Genomic DNA, 23241 nt, shown 5'->3' with positions numbered 1-23241 from the left:
ACCACCCCCGGACCCCAGCCCAGCTCTCTGCATCCGCCGCAGCGTGGGAAAAGGCCGGGGGTGGGTGCGAGATCCCCCAGCCTGGCACCCCCCCGGGGCTGGGTTGCCCCGCGGGCAGGGTGGGCAGGTCGGGGTGGCTGCCAGACCCCCCCATTTCCGCCGCCTGCCAGGCTGGAACGGGCCCCGGCGTGCCGGGGCAGGTGCCGGGGCAGGTTCCGGGGCAGGTTCTGGGGCAGGGCAGGGCCAGATGTGGCGCTTGCCTGGGGCTGATCCTCCTGCCCCGCTCCTGCGGGGTGCTGAGCACCCATCCTGCCCGTGCCCACTGCCCCCAGCCCCACCGTGCACCCTCTGGGCAGGCCAGCAGGTGCCAGTCCCCTTCTCCCGGGTGCCAGTCCCCTTCTCCCGGGTCCATCCCCCTGCAGAACCCCGGCCCTGCGGCAGCTCCGGGCTGGGATGGTGGCAGCGACTTGGGGGGACACAGCGAGTGACCCCACGGCCTTTGCTGGGCCCCACTGCCCAGGGGGCTCGGGGGGAGATGGAGGAACGAAGGAATGAGGGTCCCGGCAGTTCCCGCTTTGTTCCCGCCTCGCCTCCACCCGGCAGTTGCCTGGCAACTCCATCCATGCGGCTGCCGGAGAGCAGCAAAACACGGCCCCACATCCATATCCCCATTCCCGGCTGGATGAGGGGCTGTGGGGATGGCACAGCACGGCACGGCCCGGCACGTCCCTCCTCCAGTGGTCAGATCCCCCACAGCCCATCCAGCACCCCCAAAAAATCCCACTCTGCTGAGCTCCTCCATCCCCTTTCCCCGCTGCATCCAGACAAGGGTTCTCAATGTGGCTGTAAATGGTGCTGCTGGCCAGGTTCAGCCACGCAGAGAGGGGCTGCTGCTGACAGCAGGAGGGGAAACTGAGGCACAGAGAGACCCTGAGACACTGGTGGCAATGGGGATGCACCGGACCACCAAGCAGGAGGGACCTGGAGCACTGTGCCATGCTGAGGGCAATGCTCCCCCTGGGAAAGGTGCTCCAGATCCAGCCTGTCCCATCCCCTCTCCCCGTGTCGGCAGGGATGGGGGCACTGCTGGCGCAGAGCGAACTATTGGCTTAATTAATTTGCTGTTATTTCTCCTAACGAGCTGGGATCTGGAGCGGGCGCTTCCCTGGCTTGGCAGCCAGCGCATTCCCCCGCCCCGGCAGCGAGCCGGGGGTGCGAAGCCTCCAGGCACTGCTCAAAACAGACCGTGTGTAGGAGGGAAAAATTACACCCCGGGAAAAATCCCTCCCCAAGCCAGCGCTTTAACCCACTTCCCAGCTGCAGCGCTGCGAGAAGGGACTCAGGCATTTGGGGAAGGGGAGAAGCACCACGAGACTGGGGCAGCTCCTCCATGAGGTCCCTGTGGAGGGCTGAGCCAAATCCTGGACTATGCTCAGACCTGATCCTGCTGCCAGGGAGGGAAACTGAGCCAGTGGCACTGGGGAGGGATGGGGTAGTAAAGCAATGTGGGCAGAAATTGGGGAGACCTGAAGGGAAGGGGGGAAAACAGAGTGGGATGCAAAGGGGGGATGCTGGGGTCCCTCCCACCATGGCACAGGCAGGGCCCACCAGCATCCCTGGCTGCAGGAGGGCAGAGCTCACCGTGATGCTCCATCCACAGGATCAGGGTGTAACAGGAGCGGGGTGTGAGCCCCCCAGCTCTGCCTGGCGTGGGCAGGGGCTGGCAGGAGGCTGCGGAGGCACCAACGCGCGGGCGGCAGCTCCCACACCACCAACACAACAGTTGGTCCTTCCCCGTGAGCCAGGGAGGCTGGGGGAGAGGAGGGGGCTCACATCAGCCCCCAGACAGACAGGGAGCTCCCTCCAGCCCCCAGACAGACAAGGGGCTCCCTCCAGCCCTGCTATTGGGGCAGAGCTGGGCTGGGCATGGGTGGCAGCTGCTTTCAGGGATGTGGGAGTGAGGGTGGCTGGTGCCAGGCACAGCAGAGCTGCAATTTCAGTCCCACTGTGAGCTCCTGAGAAGGGCAGAGCTGTACCCAGGAAGAGCAGAGTGGCTCCTGGGAAGGGAGAACGGCCCCTGGGGAGGGAGCAGCTCCTGGGAGAAGCAGAGGTGGCACTGGTCCTGCCAGGGAAGCTCAGGTGGGTGCTGTCCCTGTGGGTCTCAGCCCCAGGAAGGACACACAAGAGCTGCCTGCTTCCTACAACGCTGTTAAATGTGCATCCCACAGGATTGGAATCCAAATAACACCAAAACCTTGGGATGGAGGTATAAGATCCAGGATTTCAGTTGTGTTCAGATGTTCAATGACATCTATAAAATGAGGGGATTGGTGGCTGAAACAGGACACAAAAGGTCACAGAGTCACAAACATCACACAAAGAAGGAATTTCTGCTGGAGAGCCAGGCATGGATGAGGGACCCACACAGAGAATGAGCAGCGGGGTGCTGTCCCTTGTCCTGGCCACAGATGGGGACGGGGTGGCCGAGCCACCTCTCACTCGGTGACGTCCCCTCAGCCGGCAGCTGGCGCGTCCCCACGGCGTCCCGGCACGTGCTCGGGAGAGCAGCAGGAACCGGCAGGAACGGGCAGGAATCAGCAGCCGGCCCTGCCAAGTTTCCTAATGCAATTTGCAAACGGCTGCGAGGACGTGGCCAAGCCCGAGCCGGAGCGGGGCCGGAGGGATGCGGGATGCGGAGCGGCAGCGCTGCGGCACACAGAGCCAGCCAGGACAGCGTGGCACAGCTGTGGTGGTGACACTCACCCCATGGGCTCAGCAACCCCACAGGGGACACAAGGCTGCTGTGGGGAAGCGAGGCAGGAGCTGCAGCACGGCTGAGGTGCTTCCTTGTGAGGCCAAAGCCCAGCCCGGTGTGTTGGGGCGGGTTCCAACACCCTCCACAGCCCCAGCAGCAACACCCAAGTGCTGGGAGCAAACCTGGCCCTGCCGAGCTGGTTTGGGTGCTGGCTGGGCTGCTCGGGCAGCGTCGGGGTGCTGGGTGCCCACAAACCTCCCCCTCTCTCTGTGGATTTGGCAGAGGGAGGGTGGAAACATCCCCTTGTGCTGCTGGGGGTGGCAGGGATGGGGGTCACTCTGTGGATTCCCCCCTCACACACACCAGTTACCAACAGTTTTGTTGGGAAAAGAATCAGGAGGAGCTCCTAAGTGGTTCCTGCCCAGGCAGTGCATTCCTGACAGCTTCCCACGGCTCCATTGCCCTTCCCCTGCTCCAAAAGTGGCAGAAACCAACTTGCTAATTAAAAAGAGAATTGAAAAGAAGAATGAACCGAGGTAGGGGGGATGTCACTGCTGCTTACCCAAACAAATAAAAACGAGATACCCAAAAGAAACAAATCAGCTTTACTGAAGGAGCTGCTTCATTCCTTAAATAAAAACAGAGACCACGATCAAGCCAGCGGAGTTGGACATCCCAGGAGGGAGCGGGGAACGTTTAGTAACGGGGAGAAGTTGGGAGAACTTGTGGCCAAGGACCGACTCAGGGGTTGGTTCTTTGGCGGCCCCAGCACGGGGGAGAGGGGGAGTGGGCAGCAGCAAGATGGATTTTGGGAAGGCACTGCTCAGGCCATGGGGGAAGTGCCTGATCCTGAGCACAGTGCAGGTGGCTCATCCTGCTGCCTCACCTCCACGCAGGGAAGGAGCCATTCCAAGGAGCAGCTTTCCTCCTTGCCCAGGGGCTGAGTCTGGTGCTGGGATTCCTGGGGCTGTGTCCCCTACGTGTTGCTCCTCTCCTTTGATTTTTCACCTTTGCTGTCCTGGGAAGGGGGAAAGAGGGAAGAGCAGCAGAGGTTTAGAGCCCCCCAAACCCCTACATGGGGGGAACAGTGCTATGGCTGGGTCTTGCCAGCAACCCCCCTCACCCACCTCTCTGGGCACAACCAGCCCCCCTGTGCCAACCTCTCCTCATGGTTCCAGATTTTTCCATCACGAGGCCTTTCCAGGGCCCCTCCATCAGACAATTTGCTTCTCAGCCCTCCCCATGTACAGGAACCCACCAGCACACGCCTGCCCGGGTCTGGGCTTGCTTGGCTGCCATACATGAAGGAGATATGGAAAGGGAAACCAAAAACACACATGGCATTCCAGCACGCTCACACATGCACAGCTCACAGCACTGGAGCAAGGAGATCATTCCCAGCACAGGGAAGCACTTGCATCCTGAAAAACCTTTAACTCTACTGCCTGAATTATCTGCTGAGTTCTCAATGTTTATCCTTCCTGCCTCCTAGCTCCTCCAGCCAGGGCTGGATTTTTCCCTCTCAAAATTATCCTGTTTTCTACCCTGAACAAATAAAATAAAAAAGAGTCAACTTCAGACTTACTTTTTACGTGGTTTTAGTTTTAAAGATTTAAGTAACTCAAATTAACTGGAGCCCTGCTTACCACCTGCAACGAGAAGCTGAGGTTTGGGACAGGTCAGAGATGAGACAGTTTAAGATTTCCCCTTACAAAAGAATAAGGTTATTTTTTTGGGGGATGGGAGAGGAAACTGCAGCCTCACACACACAAACACACACCAGTGACATCTCACACACACACACAAGGAGCAAAGGTGAGGGGATGGTACCTCTGGAGGGGGTGGCTTGATGGTCACAGGCTGGGACGTCCGGCGGGGCGGGGAGGGCTTGGGCTGCACCTGCTGCTGGACAGTGTTGTAGTAGGTGACCCCCCCATAGACCTGGGACTGCGCCTGCAGGAGCAGCAGGGTCAGAGCTCCGGGCTGGGGGGCCCTGTGAGCCCCTCCTGGCACCCACTGGGGCTGGACAGCTGCCCCCAGTCAGGGCCAAAAGGGGCTGTGCCCCCCAGACATCAGCCTCCGAAGCCACTTGTGTGTGCCCACCCTTCATCAATGTCCCCCAGCTCCAGCAGGGACAGGACCCCTGCAGCCCATGGAATCCCTGAACTTCCCAGCAGCAGCTTTTCTGCCTGGACACAGCTCCCCTGCACATCCAGCCCTGCAGCCTCGGGGGAAAATGCCCTCAAAGCAGGGTGAGATCCTGCTGGGATGGGCAGGGATGGCTGGGAGCTCAGAGAACATGCAGCTCTCCAGCCTTCCACAGTGTGTCAGCCCTGCTCCAGTCACAGCCTGTCGGCCCTGCTCCAACCACAGCACCACGGTCTGGTCTGCTCTGCTCTCATCTGCCTTTCCAAGGATCTGGGCTGATGTGTCTCCTCAGGGATTAGGTCCATCTGCCTCTTTAGAGGGTCTGATCCTCAGAGAGATCCAATCCAATCTGCCTCCTCAGGCATCTGATCTGATCTGCCTCTTCACAGGAATCTGATCCATGTCCCTACAGAATCTGGTCTGATCTGCCTCCTCAAGGACCCAATCCAATCTGACTCCTAAGGGATCTGATCTGATCTGCCTCCTCACAGAAACCTGATCCATGCTCCTACAGGATCTGCCTCCTCAGGGACTCAATCCATCTTCCCCCTCACAGCCTAGCAGTGACCTTAGATACCAAGCTGGGCCATGGAGCACAAAAATCCATCCCCACACTGCTCACAGCAGCCTCTATCTCCAACAGAACTGACCTCCAAAGCCATTCCCAAGGTATCCCTGGCTCAGCCCTGAAGGGGCTGTTTCCCTGCTCCATAAGGGAACACCTCAACTCCACACCCCCCAGGACAGGATTTCACCCAGTGCCTGCCACGCTCAGGGAGCCATGAGAACCATCTTTTCTGGGATTCCAGCAGCCTTTCCCCATGGAGCAGCTGTGTTATTGCACATCCTCTCCCAGGAACACCTCACATCCCACACCCCACACCATCCCACCTGCTCCTGCCTGGGGAGGAGCCACAGCACACCCAGCTTACCTGAGTGTTGGAATAGAGATGAGGAGGGGGCGGAGGGGGCAGAGCTCCAGGGGGGTAGGGGTAGCCAGGATTGCCGAAATTCATCACTCCAGGGGCAGAGAAGTAAGTCGGAGTGAGCAGCTGCTGCGGCGGGGGCTGCCCCGGGGGCATGGACACTGCTGGGGGGTACAGGCCGGGGTTTGCCATGGCTGGGGGCGTCTGGTGGGGGTGTAAACCTGCAGGTGAGCCAAAAGAGAGCGTCCCTGGGTAGCAGCAGGAAGGAGCACGCTCTGCTCCCTGCTGGGGAGGGACACAGAGCAGCAGAGCGCAGCCCCCTCCCCAGTTCCGGATTCAGCAGAACCAGACGTGGCCCCACAGCAACTCCACTGCAGGAAACAATTTGTGTGGGCAAGCAGAGAACGTGTTAGACAGCTCCCAGTTCTGCTTTTTCCTGAGCTACAGGGCCAGGGAGTGAGGAACCAGCCCTGTGCCCACGGAAGGGAGCGGCCCAGCCTGCTGAGGCCCCACAGGGACCTGCAAACATCCAGCTGGGAGCTGCCAAAGGTTCAGCTCCCCTTGTCCTGCACTGCCCGGAAGCTCCAGAAACATCTATTTTTTCTTTCATTAAAACTGATACTGGTTCAGTCTTACTGCAGGAGGGAGCAGGTGTCTTCCATGTTGTAGAAATTAGGGAAAATGGATTCCTCTCTGTGATGGAGGCTGTAGGAGAGCAGAGCTCTCTGTTGCCCAGGCCCAGGGGTGTCCCACTGACTCCTCACCTGGATGAGGGAGGTGCATCTCCGGCTGCACAATCATCCCTTGGGGCGGCAGCGGGGCTGGGTTCTCACCGTGGGCGTAGATTGGTCCCTGGAATTGTACTGCAACAACACATGACAGGCTGTGAGGAAAAGCTCCATGGAATTTCAGTCCCCTGCAGCTGGGCACACACAGCCCAGCCTGCCCTGAGGGCTCCCACAGCACACAGAGGCTCCAGGGCTCACAGATGGGACATGCTCCCTAAAGAAAAGCCTCCTACTCCCTTTAGAAAGCAGGAAAATACTCAGGGAATTTCTTCTCTAACACTTAAAATGCTGGAGGGAATTCTTGATCCATCCCCAGTCCTGTTCTCCCCATGCTCAAACGTCAAAGACCTCAAAGTTCAATTTTAATCCCAATTCTCAGGAAGAATTGGGGTGTCCTAAGAGCCCTGGCACAGAGAGGGGATAACACTGAGGATAATTCCATGGGTTTAAACACAACCAGGCAGGCTCCCAGCTGCCTTTGAGATACTGTATGAGAGGACACAGTGCCACTACAACAAACAAAAGAGAAGATGAAGTCCCAACTGCATCAGGAGTGGGGGTGATCCCTGCTCCAGTTGATCACATGGAGCAGGGATCACATGGAGCCACAGGAGCAGGAAAATACTCAGAGAATTTCTTTTCTAACACTTTAAGCTGGAGGGAATTCCTAAATCTCAGTCCTGTTCTCCCCATGCTCAAATGTCAAAGACCTGATTTAAAGCTCAATTTTAATCCCAATTCTCAGGAAGAATTGGGGTGTCCTAAGAGCCCTGGCACAGAGAGGGAATAACACTGAGGATAATTCCATGAGTTTAAACACAACCAAGCAGGCTCCCAGCTGCCTCTGAGACACTGCATGAGAAGACACAACAAACAAAAGAGAAGATAAAGTCCCGGCCCTGAGAGAAATGGGGAGATCCTTGCTGCAGTTGCTGACATGGAGCAGGGATCACAGGGAGCCACAGGAGCAGGAAGGGAACACTCACGTGGGTCGTAGTAGTGCCCTTCCACGATGCTGATGTGCATGGGGGGCGCAGGCTCCGGCACTGGGGGTCTCTGTCTCTGCGATGAGTAGCGCTTCACACGCCCCCCTGGCACTGCCTGTGAGAGTGCAGGGATCAGGGGGGCTGTGGGGCACCCCAGACCCCCACACCTCCCCTGGGTCACCCCCAAACACCCCCAGAATGAGCCTGTAATTAGCACAGCCCCAGGGGAATGAGAGCCCGTGTGCAGTCACGCTCGGGGATCACGCGTTACCATCTCCTCCATCCGGTTAAACTGCGGCGCTGGCCCAGTTCCCACGTGCACATGGTTGGGAATACCTGAGGAAGGAACACACTGCTCATTACTGGGGTTTGGTGCTGGTTCCCAGGCTGGAGCTGCCTCACCCGGGGGCGTGGCTGCAGCTCAGATCCCTCTCCCATGACATGGAACCTTTGGACTTCATGGCCCCAGTGATTTGAAATATTCAGGGATAAATTAGAGGCTGTTTTGTAGCTGCACATTGATTCATTTCAGGCATTTAGCAATGCCTAAATCCTGTTTCAAAACTAAATCCACAGCTTAAAACTGCTCTGAGCTCTGTGTCTGCTGAGACACAGATCTCTTCCAGGTGGATCAAGGATCCATGTGGGATCTGATGCTGCAGTTTAAACCCTGTGCAGGGTGGAAACACTTTTATCCCAGGCTCCTTTGGATTCCAACAGCAAAATGAATCCATGTGAATTCACAGCACAGTGAATTCTAAACCATGGCTTAAAACCCCAGTTTTTAAATTCACAGCAAACTGAATTTGAAACCATGGCTTAAAACCACAGTGCCAAGGTGATCACAGGTGATTCCAAGGGAGGGAAAATGGGTAAAACAAACACTGAAAGTGCTCATGGATCACTGACAGAGGGATACAGAATGGATGGATGGGAACCAAATGCTTCCCAGAATAATTCCTCCCTCCTCTGCTAGGGACAAAAAGGGACAGCAGAGTCATCATCCTTCTCACAGCAGAACATGATCATGTACCTGCAGCCAAGAGCTGGCCTCTGGGAAATTTGGGAAGATGCTTCATTTTTGTGCATTAAAAAAAAAAACCCTAAACCAGACAATCTCAGTACTTTTGAATTTTGGACATTTCCAGCCTGTCCAGGGGTCTGTTCTCACAGACTTCACAGTGCCACCAGTACCAAATGACTTCTGGTTCCATGACCTCAACCTCACAGACACTTATGAAAGCAGCAAGATGCTTCCCTCTCCTTGCTCCAGTTTTACTCCCCTCGGGAAGCATTCTAACACTTCCCAGCACAGACTCTAATTCTGCAAAGGGATAATTATACCTGGATGACCTCTCTGTGGATGTGCAACTGGAACTGTCCTCAGCTGGCACCAGAGTTACTCTGTCCCATGTCCTCCCTCCTCCCAGGCACAAAGGGATTTGCCAATCCCTGCCAGGCCTTGGCTGCTGGTAACCAAACCCCAGTGCCAGAAATGAGCTGATAAACACGAAAAAGTTCCTTTCTGCTCTGAGCAGGACACCACAGAGCCCAGTTATTGATCCTTATCTCGTGCTCTCCTGCAGCAGGGTTCAGTCTTGCTGACTGGGATCCCTTCTATCCTTCCCAGCCCTGATTCCATTCACCTACACAAAAATGTTTAATTTCCCTTTTTCTCTGCTGTTTTATCCATACTGCAGCGCTTTCTCAGCAGAAACCACCACTCTGCACACACCCTGCTTGCACAGAAACAGCTCAGCTCTGACCAACTGCACAGATAGGAGGCCCTGGGCTGCTGGAAAAGCAGGAGGCTGCTCCCACTTACCCCTCAGCTCCCGGGGAGGGATGAACTGGGACTGCCCCGGGCTCCAGTTCTGCTCTGTCAGGTTCATCTGGGTCATCTCCTGCTCAAGTCCATCCACGCTGGATTCCATTGGTGACTCCCAGTTGCTCTTGGCTGCCGTGGGGGAGCTCTCAGCTGGCGTGGCTTTTGGAATCACAGGAGCCAGCCCCTCAGAAGCAGGCATCTCCTCTGCCAGCTTCCCTGCCTCCCCAGCCTTGACTCTGGTCCTTCTTGCCCGGGAATAAGATTTCTTCTCCACTGGTCTGTCCGGTGGTGGCTGCACAGCATCAGCACCCGTGGCTTGGTTTTCCAGAGCTCCCTCCTCCTTCCCAGGGCTGCCATGGACGTGTCCCACCTCCAACTCAGGGGACGTGTCCCTCGATGGGCTCTGCTCTGCGTGCTTCCCACGGTAGCCACCCTCCTGCTTGGCTTGTTCCCCGTTCCTGTGCAGCACAGGGGCCTCTGAGGCTCGGTAGCCTGGACGTGTGTCCTTGTAGCCCCCCATCCTGGGGTAGTTCCTGGCATTGGGCATCCTGCCAGCGCTGCCAGAGCTGCGGCTGTTGTAGGAGCGTGGGGGAGCCGAGGGGCTCTTGGCACCCTGGTGCCTCGGGGGCTTGGGGGGCCTCTCGTTGGACCAGTTGGGGTCTCGCTGAGGGGGACTGCCAAAGCTGAGGGAGAAAAACAGAACAACTCATTAGGAAGAAACCGCTGGGTGGGAAGAATCACTTGTGTCAGGGAACACCTTCCCAGTATGCACATCCAGAAACCCCAGGAACGTGGTCCCACATGACAGAGCTTTCCCTCCTTGCATCCCCAGACCTGTTCCCTCTCCCCAGGACAACCCAGGCCCTGGTGTGACCCTGGGGCTCACCGTGGCTTGCGCATCCTGCGGGGTTTGATGTCGTCGGGGTTGTGGGCTGAGCGGATGTCGTACCCATACAGAGCAATCAGCTCCTGCCTGGTCTTGGGGGCCTGCTCATCCTCACGGAACTTGTCATGTTCCCAGCGCCCCTCGTCCTTCCACAGCTTCCGCTGACGACCCTTGGGCCTGGAAAAGGGACACAGGGAGGAGCAAGGGGCTGTAAGGTCATGATGTGGTAGTTTTGAGCAGCTCCATACAGAGCCTGAGTATTCCTGGGGCAGGGAATGCACAGGAAGCAGCATCCGTCCTTCCTCCCGCTCCTCCTGCCCAGCAGCTGCTGGTGACCCTCTGCTATTTGGGAAAAGCAGCTGCAAGTCACTGCTGCCTGGCATGAGACTTTTTTTGGTGGGTGTTGTGCATCTCTCCTTATAAATAAAGATCTGAAGTGTCCTGGCAGGTAATAGAAGCATAGTCCTTCCCAGTTCCTCTCACTCCTCCTGCCCAGCAGCTGCTGGTGACCCTCTGCTATTTGGGAAAAGCAGCTGCAAGAGTCACTGCTGCCTGGCACAAGGCTTTTTTGCTTTTGTGCATCTCTCCTTCCAAATAAAGATCTGAAGTGTCCTGGCAGGTAACAACACAGACCTTCTCAGTGCATCCTACTGAAGGAAGGAGCCCTGCTGCCAAAGCTGGCCTGGAAGCTGGCCTGTCCCTCCCAGAGCCCCAGGGGGACACTCACATACCTGACCTCCTCCTCCTGCGTCTGCCCTCGGAGGTCGTGCTCAAAGAAGAGCCCCTTGCGCGGGATGTACGCCGGGTTCTTGCGATCCTCATCGTCATCCAGGTGCTTGGGAACCTTCTTCCCAACCTTCTTCTCCACAGGCTCGGTGCTCTCCTGTCAGAAGCAGGGAGCTCTCACCACTGCAGCAGTCCTGCTGCCAGCCCCCAGCCCGGAGCCGTGGGACACCCACCTGCCCGTCCCCGCTCTGCCGCTCGCCCGTCACCGCTCCCTTGGCATCCACCTTCTCACTGCCCTTCTCTCCTCTGGCTGCTGACTCGCAGGAATCGTTGCTGTCCTGCTTCAGCTCCACCTTGGAGCTTTCTTCCTCGCTGTAATCCTCTTCCTCTGCCTGGGAGACACCCAGTGACTCAAATGTGCTCCGTTACCAACAGATCTGCCAGGAATCTCCCCAAATCTGGAGTCAGATCCGGCAGCAGATTGCCCAGAAATTCCCTCAGTTGTGGAGTTAGATCCCTGCTCCAGCTGTTAGACATGACCCTTCCAGAGCAGATGATTAGCTCCTAAAATTCTTCCTATCCCCGTGTTTTTACAGGAAAAGCAAAGGTTAAACCCAACCTCTCCAAAGAGAGAGAGGATTCAAGAGGTTTTCTGGAATGGAGCTGGGATCAGCTGCCCCACAAAGACGTGAATCCCACCACTCCAAAAAGGCTCCTGCAGACTGGGAGCACTGGTGATCTCAGGCCCTTCCTTCCACACCGAGGGCCGGGATCCAGCCAGGGCCACGTTTCCAAATTCCCTGGAGTTCCTCAGCTGACTCACTCTGCTCAGGAGCATGACCTGGTTTCACCCCCAGGAGCCTCCGGAGGCTGGAGCCGAACTAAAAATAGCTCGGGGTGATTAACCAAACCCTGCTCCATTTTCCTCTTTCAACACAGCCCTTGCACATCGCCTGCTCCCGGTGTTTACGCTGGGGAAGCCCAGGCTGGGCATTATTTTTAGGTACAGGAACAGAGTCATCCTGGCAAGGCAGTGATGCAACAACGCCGCTGCCACTGGGAGCCTCCACGCGGGATTCCAGGCTGGAAGAGCTCTGGGAGCTGCCCCAACACTTCTGCAGCCTGCAGTGCTCCTTCCTTGTTAATGGCATAGATTAATTCCCAAAATGAGATTAATTCCCAAATAAACAGCTTGGATTTCCTCAGCCTGGTGGTTTGGATGGTCTCTAGCCACTGTTTCCCTCAAGATTCCCAAAACACAGATGGATTTTCCTTAGAAAGCCTTCACTGTAATTCTTAGACACCAGAACTTTTCTAAACCCCTTGTAAATCTCAAGAAAGCTTTCACTATAATTCTTAGACACCACAACGTCTCTAAACTCCCTGTAAATCTCAAACTTTAGAGTTCTGAACTAAAAATCCAGGGGAACCTGCAGCCCCCCAGGCACAGGTGGGATGGGATTCCTTCAGCACCCCCTAATTCCCAAAGTGCATTCCCCCCTCCAGCTGCTCCCTCAGAACACAGGGAAGCCCCTGGGATGCTCCCAACCACCACTTTGCTTTTGAATTCCAACTAATTAAAACCCAACAAGCATCCCACACTCCTCCCACACCCTTCTTGGTCCTGGCAAATCCAGTTCCCAGCGTGAGGAGCCAGGAGGGATTTTCCCTTGCACACACTGGCCCTGCACCCTCCCCAGCAGCACAGTGACACTGGTCCCAGTGCCAGGGGCTGGGAGAGGGGGAGGAAATTTCCTCAGGAGACACAGGGAAGGGATCCAAGGACACAAATGAAATTCCATGGGAATTGGGGGCTCAGCAGGACAGGAGTCAGCCTCACCTCCGAGTCCTCGGCGCTTTCGTAGTCAGAGAGCACGGCTGTGGGGAGGGAGAGGAGAGGGGTCAGGGCAGGGCTGGACATGGCTCCCCTGCCATGGGACCAAACCCTTCCCAAAGGGAATTTGGATGCCAGCAGCACCCTGGATCAATGCCACAGCCAGCTATGGTGAGCAGGGAAGAGTTTGGGACACTGTCCCTGTATCCCACATTCGCCTGCTGTTACAATATTGGGCATAGCAACAATGACAGAATTGTTTGAAAAGCTGGTTTTTGTCTGGTTTTTACTTTTTTGGCACACAAACAACCCTGCCCAAGTGCTATCACTCACCATCTCCTTCAATGCCATCCTCACTTTCCTGCAGAGAGAGAAAAGTGAGGGGTGTTAAAGCAGGGGAGGGGGGCAGCCAGGTCCTAGCAACATGGAATCATGGATTCACAAAACCACAGAATAATAGAATTGTTTAAATTGGAAAAGATCTTTAAGATCAAGTCCAACCTTCAACAAGCACCAGCCCCATGTCACCACTAAATCACGTCCCCAAAAGCCACATCCACATTTTTTGTGCACTTCAGGGAATTGGGCAGCCTGGGCCAGTGCCTGACCACCCCTTCCATGAAAAAACAAATCCCTCACAACTTATTTTCTCAGTATCTACTACCCTAATTCCTTTTCCTAACAGCTGTTCTTTTGTCCTAATGTCCATTTTTCCTAACACCCAGCATCCCATGATCCCACACATGATAACAACAAGGTCTGGCCTTGACCCTATTGCATCCATCCATGGAAGTTCAGCTCCAGTGACCAAAAAAAAAACAAATTGGAGCCTTTCTAAGGCTCCAAGAACCTTCTAGAGCAGCTACAGCAGGGAATATGGAGAGCAAAGCACAGCCTGTTGGTGCTGGGGGTCTCCAGGGAACAGAGTGACAGTGACAGGGGAGCCAGGATCCCTCCCCTGGCAACCAAGAGCCAGGGAAAGGGCAAGAACAGGGAATAACAGAGGTTCAGCTCAAGGAAAGTGCTGAAGAAGCAAACAGCTCAGAGAAGGAAAAGTGCTCAGTAAAACAACTGCCCAGAGAAGCTGTGGCTGCCCCATCCTTGGAAGTGTCCAAGGGCAGGTTGGACAGGGCTTGAATTAAACTGGGATAGTGAAAATTGGTAGAAGGTGGAACTGGATGAGCTTTGAGGCTCCTTTCAAACCAAACCATTCCATGATTCCAGCATGAAGACAAAGATCAACCCAACTGTGCAGAAACAACAACCCCAGAGCACAAACAACCCGACCAAGGTGACGAGATAAACCCAAAACCACCAGAGAAAAACACCCAGGGAGTCGGGGGGAGCTGGAAATAACCAGCCCTGGAAGCTAAAACAGGAAAGAGCTGGAAATAACCACCAGCAGAACCCAAACCAGGAGGGAATTGCACCTGGATGTGAACTGCAAAGCAGAACTGCATGGTGGGGGGAGAGAGCAGCACCCACCCCACACCTGCCCTGGCTGCAGGGACCCCAAGAGCAGGAGCAGCACCCCAAGAACAGGGATATGATCTCAAACTGGGGAGATCCAGCCACAGGGCACAGGGAGCCAGAGCAAAGCCTGCTCCTGGGGGGCTGCTCCAGCCCAGCTCTCCCCCTCACATTTTGGGGGGATTCAGCCCAATCCCCTCAATTCTCCTGTTTGGTGTTCTCCCAGCTCTCCACCCTTCACTTTGTCCCCAGTGTCCCCACACCCTGCAGGTCCTAACATCAGTCCCCCCAACAGCAGAGCCCCCCCAGGTCTCTCACTCCTCCTCAGGGACCTCCATGGAGACCAGAACCCCTCTCTCAGCCCCTCCCTGCACTCGGTCCTCAATGTCCCCATGCCCCTCTCCCTCCCAAGGCTCCTCAATGTCCCCAAGCCCCCCGCCATCCCCAAGTGCTCAGTGTCCCCAAGCCCCCGGCCACCCTCAGGCTCCTCTGTGTCCCCAAGCTCCCCGCCATCCCCAGGGTGCTCAGTGTCCCCAAGCCCCCCACCATCCCCAAGTGCTCAGTGTCCCCAAGCCCCCTGCCACCCCCAGGCTCCTCTGTGTCCCCAAGCCCCCCGCCATCCCCAGGGTGCTCAGTGTCCCCAAGCCCCCCGCTATCCCCAGGGTGCTCAGTGTCCCCAAGCCCCCCGCCATCCCCCGGTCACACTCCGTCCCCCGAGCCCCCCGTTCCCGAGCCCCCCCAGCCCCTCACTCACACACTCCGACTCGGCCGCGCTCTTCCCCCCGGCCCCACTGGCGCTCTCAGCCCCGCGACCCCGCGGCCCAGCCCCGAGGGCCCCCGCGGCGCCGCGCGGCGGGCGGTGAGACAACCGGGGCGAGCCGGACCGGGAACGGGAGCGGGATCCGGATGCCGAGCGGGAGCGGGCGGAGCGCGGGGAACCGGGAGCGGAGCCGGCGCTGTCGGAGGCCGCCGAGCCCTCGCTGTCCTCGCTGTCCTGCGAGGCGCGCTGCCGCCGCCGGTCCGCCATCTTGGCCGCGGGGCACCACGGGAACGGCGCGCGCGCGGCCTCCGCCGCCCCCCCCCCCCCCGCTCCGGTACCGCGCCCGCCAGGGGGCGCGCATCGCGCACGCCGGTGACGTCATCGGCCCCGCGGAAATGACGTCACACCCGAGGGCGGGTAAATCATCAGTACCCAGCGGCCTTTTCCTTGTTTATTGTAAAAAAAAAAAAAATCCAACCAAAAACAAAAATATATAACCAACAACGAAAAGCAATAAAAAATAATAAAATAAAACCAGCGAGCGGGCGTGTCCGCGAGTGACCCCACCCCCTCCCCGTAACGTTTGTTTAGAACTCGGCGGTTTTAGAACTTTATCGATTTTTTTTAACAATTTCCGGGTTTTTAAGTTGTTTTTTTTTTAAGTTTGTTTTTCTTAAAGTTTTTTTTTTGCTAATTTTTTTTTTCTTTTCGTAAACGAGTTTTCCGGCGTTCAATAAGCTCGGGGTTAATTATAGAGAGGGGGGCAAGGGGAGGTTAAGACTGGGGGGGCACAGGCTCAGTGTAGGGGGGAAAAAAATGCGGAAAAATGTGGAAAAAGGGGGGAAAGGTGAGGAAAAAGGGGGAGATAGGAGGAAAAAGGTGGGAGATAGGAGGAAAAAGGGAGGTAAGGAGAAAAAAAGAGGAAAAGGGACTCATGGAGCCCCCACCCTTGGAGCCCCCTCCCCACCCATCCAGCACCAAGAGGGTCCAGCAGCACCCAGGGGCTCGGACAGGCAATAATGGCCCCCCCTCACAGCAAACCCCTCACCCGCCTCAAAACATTTAAATTACATTTTTAAAAAAACATTAAAACCCCCCAAATTGTGCGCACAGGGTTTCTATTTCACAAAAAAAAAAAAAAAAAATTTTGCTTTTTTAACTCTCCCTTCTGCCCCCGCCAACCCCACTCCAGAGAGAGGAAAACCACCAAAGAGGGGGGAAAACCTCCCCAAAAGAGAATCCCAGGCGCTTCCCAGTTCCCAGCTGGCTCCAACACAATCCGCTGTTTATCCTGCTCTCTAACTAAACACAACATGAAGGCAGCAGCGGGTGAGTCCCGGGGGATGTGGCACCCCCAGACACGGGATCTGGTGTGGGTCATCCCCGTGTTCCCACCGGACACGGGAGAGCCCCAGATCCCAAGGCCACGGGCTGTGGAGTGCAGGGGTGGCACACAGGGGACTCAAGGATGGGGCTGGGATCCACCCACTGCCCCCAGGAGAGGAGCCGCAGGCTGGTGGCACTGGGAAGGCGGTGCCAGTGCGGGGGATGAGTCCGGGAAACGTTCCAAAACCCAAACGAACAAAACTTGGGATCGCAGAAGAACGAAACCATCCGTCAGCAGCTGGTGGTGACCCGCTGATGGCAGAACTTCTGGCGCCTTAGAGGTGTTCAGAGCTCCTGAGGACAGAGCTCCTGGAGGTGGTTGGAGCTCCTGGAGGTGTTTGGAGCTCTCAGGATCTCCCTTATTTCCGGCAGGTCCGGTGTGGTGTCTGCTTCTTCTGCACCTCCAGCCGGCAGCGGCTGCGCTCGTCCAGCCAGGGCAGCTCGAAGTTCCTGTGGGCACAGCTGGTGTCACCTCAGCGCCCTCCCGACCCAAAATGGCCCCATCCAGACCCAAAACGGGCAGGGTACCTTGCTAGGAGTGACATCAACACTCGCCAGCCCCATCCCCTCCTGTCCCCAGTACTCACTGTGGGGTCAGTTTGGGCAAGGGCCGGCCAAAGGCGACGACGGGCAGGTAAGGGGTGATGAGCAAACTTTCCACTGGGGAGAGACACCAGAGCATGTGAGACCCCCCTCACATTTACACCCCTACCCCCAACACCCCCTTCCCAAGCCTCACCATCATCTGGCTCAGGGAAAAATGAGGTAACTTCAGGTTCCGACTCCTGAATCCCTTTCCTTTTGTACATTCGGAGCTGCAGCCGCTGCAGGATTCTCTGTTCCCTGATCCGCTGGATGTCCCACCTGCAAAACAGGATGATGGGAAAGTGAGGAGCCGTGGGGCAGTGCCAGACTCCCCCAGAGACCAGAACCCCTTGGAGAGAGAGGGTGATCACAGGGCTGCACTGGCTGCCAGTGATGTGAGAGCATCCCTCCTCCTGCAGCATTCCCAGTGCCATCCCAGCTGCACCCTGCTCCAGGTGGCACCCCAGCACCCTCCCCTGTGAGACTGGCACTCCAGACCCCCTTTGCTCCAACCTTTTCCTTCGTTTCTCATCCAGCTCCAGCTTTGCGTGCCGTTTGGAGAAGACGCTGTCGTCCAGGTTCTGCAATGACACCAGACAGGGCTCAGTGCATCATCCCGGGGCCAGATCCCCCTCCTCAGCCTCCCAGCCACAGATGGGGGTTGTGCTGGATGAGGGGATGAGATGCCACCAGCTCTGGGAGTGGGGGACAGCCTGGAAAGCCCCTGTGGCAGCACTGATGGCTCACGTACCTCCAGGAGGTCCGAGGGGTTGGGGTCTCTCAGGGGCTCCACGACATGGTCCCTCCAAGACGGAACTGCAGGACAAGGAGAAGGGTGTTAGCCCACACCAGGATCCCCACAGCTCCATCCACCACCTCCACATTCCCTTCCTGCCCATCCTTCCCCTTGGAGCATGGCTCAGGATGCCCCAAACCCCCACCCTGAGCCAGCAGTGGACATCTGGCTGACCACCATGTGACAACCCTGCATCCCCAGCCAGCCACAGGGCAGCAGAGCTGATCTCCACCCCCTGAGCCACTCCCAGGGATGTACCAGGCTCTGTCTGTGCCACAGTGCTGAGCCACCTGGCACAGCCCAGTTCCCACTGCTGGCACCAACCTCGCTGGGCTCAAGGCAGGACAAGCACCGGATTTGGGGACAGCAGGTGACCCCAGTGCTGTGTCACCATGGCATGAGCCACAGACACATTTCCCACCCACCCACAGGAAGCTGCTCCACCAGACACCAGCCAGGAGCCCTGCCCAGAGCAGGGTGACCCCAAGATGAGATTTGGGACAACCCAGAGCCAGCAGTGGAAGGAACCAGCACCATGGCACCTTTCCACCACGGGCACTCCCTTTGGGAATGTGTGAGCCCTTTCCCAGATTCAGAATGAAGGTGCTGAGCCCTGCTCCCAGGCTGGAGCACTTCTCCATCATTGTCTCCATCCTTACTTGCTACAGTCTCCTCCTTTTTGGGGGAAGGCTCCCGCAGCGGCAGCGGCGACGGCGGCGGCTGGTGCCAGCGGCACAGGTACATTTCTGTGGTGGACAGGTAGGGCAGGTCGTCGGCCTCACTGACAAAGCTTTTCTCCTTGGGGTGGGTGCCAGGACCCTTGGGTGGCGCTGATGCTCTCAGCGGGGTCTCCAGGAGCGAGCGGGTTTTTTCCGGAGTCTCTTGGCTCCGCAGTTCTCGTTTACAAACAGTTTCAGCCAAGGAGCCGCTCGATTCCTCCTTCCCCGGGGAGTGTTTTGGAGTTTTACTCTTCACTTTGGAGAATTCTGACACTAGTTTTTTCACAGGCGTCTTCCTCTCTGTGCTCCCAAATGTTGGCTTCCTGCAGGAGGAAGAAGAGCTGAGCCAGGCACATGGATCCTCACTCTGCACCAGGAATGCTGTGGGGGGGCTGCTGGCACCCCCAAAACAGGGCTGCTGCACCAGGGCCAGATTTTAGCAGTTTACAGAGGGGCTTCCTCAAGATTTTGGGACCCTGCACTCCCCACACAGGCTTTCTTGAGGTTCTCCTTGACAAAGGGATGTGTTCCTGGTGCTGGGTGGCCTCTCCAGACACCTCAAAGGTGAAGCCACGGCGAGTGTCCCTCCTCCTCCCCACACATCCCCCCATGCACTCTGTACCTTTTATGCCCCTTCCCGTTCCTGCCGTAGGGGAAGTGCTTGGGCTGCAGGCTCGGGGGAGGCTCCAGCAGCTCCTGGGGACACTCCAGAGGCAGCTTCTCACAGGCCTCTGCCTCGGGCTTCTCATCCACTTCAAAGCCCTGGAAGATGCGGTGCTTCTCCCGCTCGCTGTCCTTCTTCACCAGCTGCACCCGCCTTTCCATGCGCTCGATCCGCGCCAGGAGCTGCAAGGCAGGGGAGGGAGGGCTCACCTCAGGGTGGGGTCACCCCCTGGGCACCCCAGGGCAGCTGCAACAGCACAAAATGGCCACTCTCTGTCTGCTTGTGCTGCTACAAGGACATCTTCCACTATCCCAGCTGTTCCAAACCCTGCCCAACCCAGCCTGGAATACTTCCAGAGATGGGGCAGCAGAAAGCAGAGGATTTGGGGGTCCCACCCTCTGTGTGTCCTCCTCAAGGATGGAGGAGGGGGGTTGCAATTAGCTGTGGGTTTAAAGAGCACCTGGTGACCCCTGCCCATGGTCACTTGTCCCCAGCCGTCCCCAGAACTGTTTTTGGACAGCAGAGTTGGGCACCCAGCACCTCCCAAAGGTGTGGCCCAGTTTTTGGGGAGCAGAGCCCAGTGCACGCAGGGTGTGGCAGCCCCATGTCCCCAGCAGTGTCACCCGGGGAGGCCGTGCCCCTCAAGCCCCATCACGGACTTGCCGCAGTGGCTCCTCCATGTTGGGGGACGCGGCATTGCCTGCGGTGACACCACGTGGGGGGGATGGCCCTGTCCTTCCTGCCACCAACGGGGCCACCGCTGCTGACACCGCCACTGCAGCCACCGCTGGTGGCACACGGCCACCATGGGGCTGGCAGGGGGGTCACCCATGGCTGTGGGGGGGACACTCAGCATCTATGGGGTGACACAGCACCCATGGGAGGACAACGCAGGTGGGACAATGTGGGGGGGCACACATGGGATTTATGGGGTGACACAGGACACACGTGGTGGGGTGGGGTGAAGGAGGAGCACAGCAGTGGGGACCCCACAGTGTCCCCCCCCAATCCTGGCAGCCTCTCATGGCTGTGATGGCCCCCAAATCCCCGAGCTGGCCCCAGCAGCCAGGGGACATCCCTTGTGGTGTGGCCGTGTCCCTCCCGGTGACGCGGCCCCTTTAAGGTTCCCCCCCCCCGCCCGGTCGCCACGGTAACGGGCGGCGGCCCGTTAACCCCCGCCCCGCCCCCGCCCTTTGTGCCCCCGCCGCTTTGTCTGGGGGGGGGCTGCGACCCCCGGGGGCACTCGCGACCCCCGAGGGGGGGGACCCAACCCTGCGGGTGGCAGAGACCCCCGGGGTGGGATGGGGGGGCAGAATTGTGTTTAACCCTTTGGGGAGGGGGGTATTAACCCCCCCCCCCCAGGGGGGTACTGTACCAGATGCCCCCAGTGAGGGAATTCTCAAAGAGGGGGGGGATTAACCCCTGCAGTGCCATGAGGGAGAACAGTAACACCCAAGGTGATGGGGGGGATTAACCCCTGGGATGCCATAGGGGAGAACAGTAACACCCAAGTTGGGGGGGGAATTAACCCCTGGGGTGCCAGGGGGATGGTGAACCCCCACAGGGAGGCACATTAACCCCCGAGGGGCCTCCCCCACGAGGGGAGAACATGTGGGGCATTCACATCCAATGGGGGGGATTAACCCCTGTGGTGCCATGGGGGGAGCAGGTAAACTGCCATGAGGGGTACATGGACCCCCAAGGGGGTTGGATGTTAACCCCTATGAGGGGACATTAGCCCCCCCAAAAAAAGGGCGGCATTAACCCTCGAGGGGAGCAGAGTTAACCCTCAAAGAGGGGAGCAATAACTGCGATGGGGTGCAGAATTAACCCCCAAAGAGAGGTGGAATTAACCCCCAAAGAGGAGAGAACATTCACCCCAAAGAATTAACCCTCGAAGGGTTAATTTGGGGGGCATTAACTCCCAATGAGGTGATGGAATTAACCCCTAAAGAAGGGGGCACACTAACCCCCAAAGAGGCCACTGAATTAACCCCCGAAAAAGAGGTGAAATCAACCCCCAAAAAGGGGGTATTGCCCCGATAAGGGGGATATTAACCCCTACAAGGGGAGGGGGTAAATTAAGCATTGAGGGGACGGAATTTTAAAAAAAGAGAAGTGAAATCAACCGCCAAAGAATGGGGTATTAACCCCTAAAGAGTGGGGTATTAATCCTCAAAATCCTCAAAAACGGGGCCATTAACCCCCAAAAAGGGGGGTAGTATTAACCCCTTGGGTGTCAGGGGGAGTGAGAACTTTGCTGGTGGTGGGCAGAATTCCACCACAATCCCAGGGACCCCTGGGGGGTGTTGGGGAGCCATTAACCCTGTGGGGAGGGGGCATCACTCTACGGGAAGGGTGTTAAAGCTGGGGGGGGGGTTAAATCCAGTGGGGATCACCCCCATGGGGAGGGTTAACCCATAGGAGGGTGTTAAACCTAGAGGAGGTTAACCCTAGGATGGGGGTCACCCCATGGTGGGGGGAGGGGTTAAACCTGAGGGAGGTTAAACCTAAAGGGGAGTTAACCCTGAGGGGGGGGGGTCACCTCACAGGGCAGTGGGTTCAGTCTGGGGGGGGTGGTTAAACCCAAGGAGGAGTTAACCTTGGCGGGAGTTAACCCCTTCCACGCCGCATTCCCGCCCACCTCCCCGTTCCCCCCGGTGCCCCCCCCCACAATCCGCTCCGTTTCCCCGCCGTACCGTGTCGCGCTCGGCCCGGAGCTCCTCGATCTGCCGCTCCTTGGCCTGCAGCTGCTGCTGCTGCTGCTCGATCAGGTCCAGCTGGAGCAGCAGGATCTGCCGCAGGCAGGCGGCCTGCCCGGGCGACCCTCCGCCGGCGCCCATCGCTGCGCGGGCCGCGGGCCGCCGCTTCCCCGGCTCCGCGGGCCCCGCTCCCGGCCCCGGCCCCGCTCCCGGCCCCGCCGCCGCCGCCTCCCCGGGCAGCCCGCCCGCATCCCCCGCCGCGGCCCTGCCCCCGCCGGCCGCCGGCCCCGCCGCGGCCCCGCTCCGCTCCCGCTCCGCCACCCCGCAGCCGCGGCCCGTGTGTGCCCCCAGCGGCGGCGGGGCCCGGGGCCGCCGGGCCGGCGGAGCGGGGCCTTCCTCCCCCTCCTCCCCCTCCTCCTCCTCCTCCTCCCCGCCCGCCCCTTCGGGCCGCCGCCGCCCGCCCCCCCGGAACGCCGTGGACCGCATGGCCGGGCCCCCGTTACCGCCCGCCGGCACCGCGGGGCGGCGGCGCGGGGGGCGCCGGGGGCATCGGCGCGGAGCGGCCCCTGGCCCGGGGATGACCCGCGCGGGGATGAGCCGCGCGGGGGGGCGGCGGGGCGGGGGTCGGTACCGGGCACGGGACCCCGGGTACCGGCGAACGGGGCTCGGCGCGCATGCGCCGGCGGCGGTGGGGGCGGTGGGATCCCCGGGGGTGAGGAGCGGGGCCGGTGCCCGCCTGGGGACCCCCGGGGCAGTGCGCACCCGCGCCGCTCCCCCCGGGCCGCGCCGGGGGCCGGGGGTGGTCGCGACACGCGGACACGCGTGAGGCGGGGGTCCCGCGCCGCAGTACCGGGGGCGGCCGCTCGGGGGCCCCCGAGAGTGGCGGTAGTGGCTCCCCGCCCCACGGGGGGGGCTCGGGTCACGGGCCGGTCCCGCGGCGGGAGGAGACACGGAGGGGCGGGGGGGCCACACAAAGGGACCCCGAGCTGCGAGCCCCCCGTGCAGGGAGCGCTGGGGATGGGGTGTGCTGTGATTCTGAGGGTCCGCACCTCCCCACTGGCGCGCATTCCCCCACGGGGACTGAACTGCACACACAGAGCTCTGCAGTTCCTGCCGGACGTGTGCAAGAGCGCGCACACACACACACACACACACACACACACAGTCCGCAGCACCCCCTCTGCAGAGGCTGCAGCCCCAGCACACTCGTGCGTGCGCGGACACGCACACGCGTGTCCCCCTGCAGGGAGCGAGCGCAGCCCCCGCTGCAGCACAGGCGCAG

The 23241-nt window shown here is 58.8% G+C and overlaps 2 protein-coding genes across 3 annotated transcripts; both read right to left on the bottom strand.

The window, feature by feature from the left end:
• Window positions 1-3337: 3337 nt before the first annotated feature.
• CASC3 (CASC3 exon junction complex subunit) lies at window positions 3338-15443 on the bottom strand. Of its 2 annotated transcripts, XM_074557888.1 has the most exons (14): window positions 15102-15443; window positions 13211-13238; window positions 12884-12921; window positions 11277-11435; window positions 11049-11200; window positions 10318-10494; window positions 9429-10114; window positions 7875-7939; window positions 7604-7718; window positions 6594-6692; window positions 5836-6050; window positions 4586-4708; window positions 4341-4417; window positions 3338-3773 (listed from the first exon to the last, which is right to left on the bottom strand). In XM_074557888.1, exons 1-13 carry the CDS (start codon window positions 15372-15374, stop codon window positions 4382-4384), a joined length of 2166 nt encoding a protein of 721 aa, XP_074413989.1. In that variant the 5' UTR covers window positions 15375-15443; the 3' UTR covers window positions 3338-3773; window positions 4341-4381. The 2 variants fall into 2 exon arrangements, with proteins under 2 accessions (XP_074413989.1, XP_074413988.1); XM_074557887.1 differs by lacking the exon at window positions 4341-4417 and having other exon boundaries at window positions 15102-15441.
• A 102-nt stretch (window positions 15444-15545) lies between these two features.
• MSL1 (MSL complex subunit 1) lies at window positions 15546-22814 on the bottom strand. The gene is made up of 8 exons (XM_074557891.1): window positions 21957-22814; window positions 19216-19439; window positions 18534-18916; window positions 17830-17894; window positions 17592-17659; window positions 17233-17357; window positions 17081-17153; window positions 15546-16943 (listed from the first exon to the last, which is right to left on the bottom strand). The coding sequence occupies exons 1-8, from the start codon at window positions 22443-22445 to the stop codon at window positions 16853-16855; spliced, it is 1518 nt and encodes a 505-aa protein (XP_074413992.1). The 5' UTR covers window positions 22446-22814; the 3' UTR covers window positions 15546-16852.
• Between the last annotated feature and the right edge of the window lie 427 nt (window positions 22815-23241).

The sequence above is a fragment of the Zonotrichia albicollis genome, chromosome 23, assembly GCF_047830755.1.
Source record: "Zonotrichia albicollis isolate bZonAlb1 chromosome 23, bZonAlb1.hap1, whole genome shotgun sequence".
In the NCBI taxonomy this organism is placed as follows: Eukaryota; Metazoa; Chordata; class Aves; order Passeriformes; family Passerellidae; genus Zonotrichia; species Zonotrichia albicollis.
This window is presented reverse-complemented; position numbering and strand designations above follow the sequence as displayed.

What these genes read in the sequence shown, in the direction of transcription:
- MSL1 (XM_074557891.1), bottom strand. Translation starts at nt 22,445, where the DNA reads ATGCGGTCCACGGCGTTCCGGGGGGGCGGGCGGCGGCGGCCCGAAGGG. An exon ending in TTTCCCTGAGCCAGATGATG is followed by an intron (nt 17,154 to 17,232) that starts GTGAGGCTTGGG and finishes GTCTCTCCCCAG; the next exon opens with TGGAAAGTTTGCTCATCACC. An exon ending in TTGCCCAAACTGACCCCACA is followed by an intron (nt 16,944 to 17,080) that starts GTGAGTACTGGG and finishes CTGTGCCCACAG; the next exon opens with GAACTTCGAGCTGCCCTGGC.
- CASC3 (XM_074557887.1), bottom strand. Translation starts at nt 15,374, where the DNA reads ATGGCGGACCGGCGGCGGCAGCGCGCCTCGCAGGACAGCGAGGACAGC. An exon ending in GCGCGGCCGAGTCGGAGTGT is followed by an intron (nt 13,239 to 15,101) that starts GTGAGTGAGGGG and finishes CTCTCTCTGCAG; the next exon opens with GAAAGTGAGGATGGCATTGA. An exon ending in GGCAGAGCGGGGACGGGCAG is followed by an intron (nt 11,201 to 11,276) that starts GTGGGTGTCCCA and finishes TGCTTCTGACAG; the next exon opens with GAGAGCACCGAGCCTGTGGA.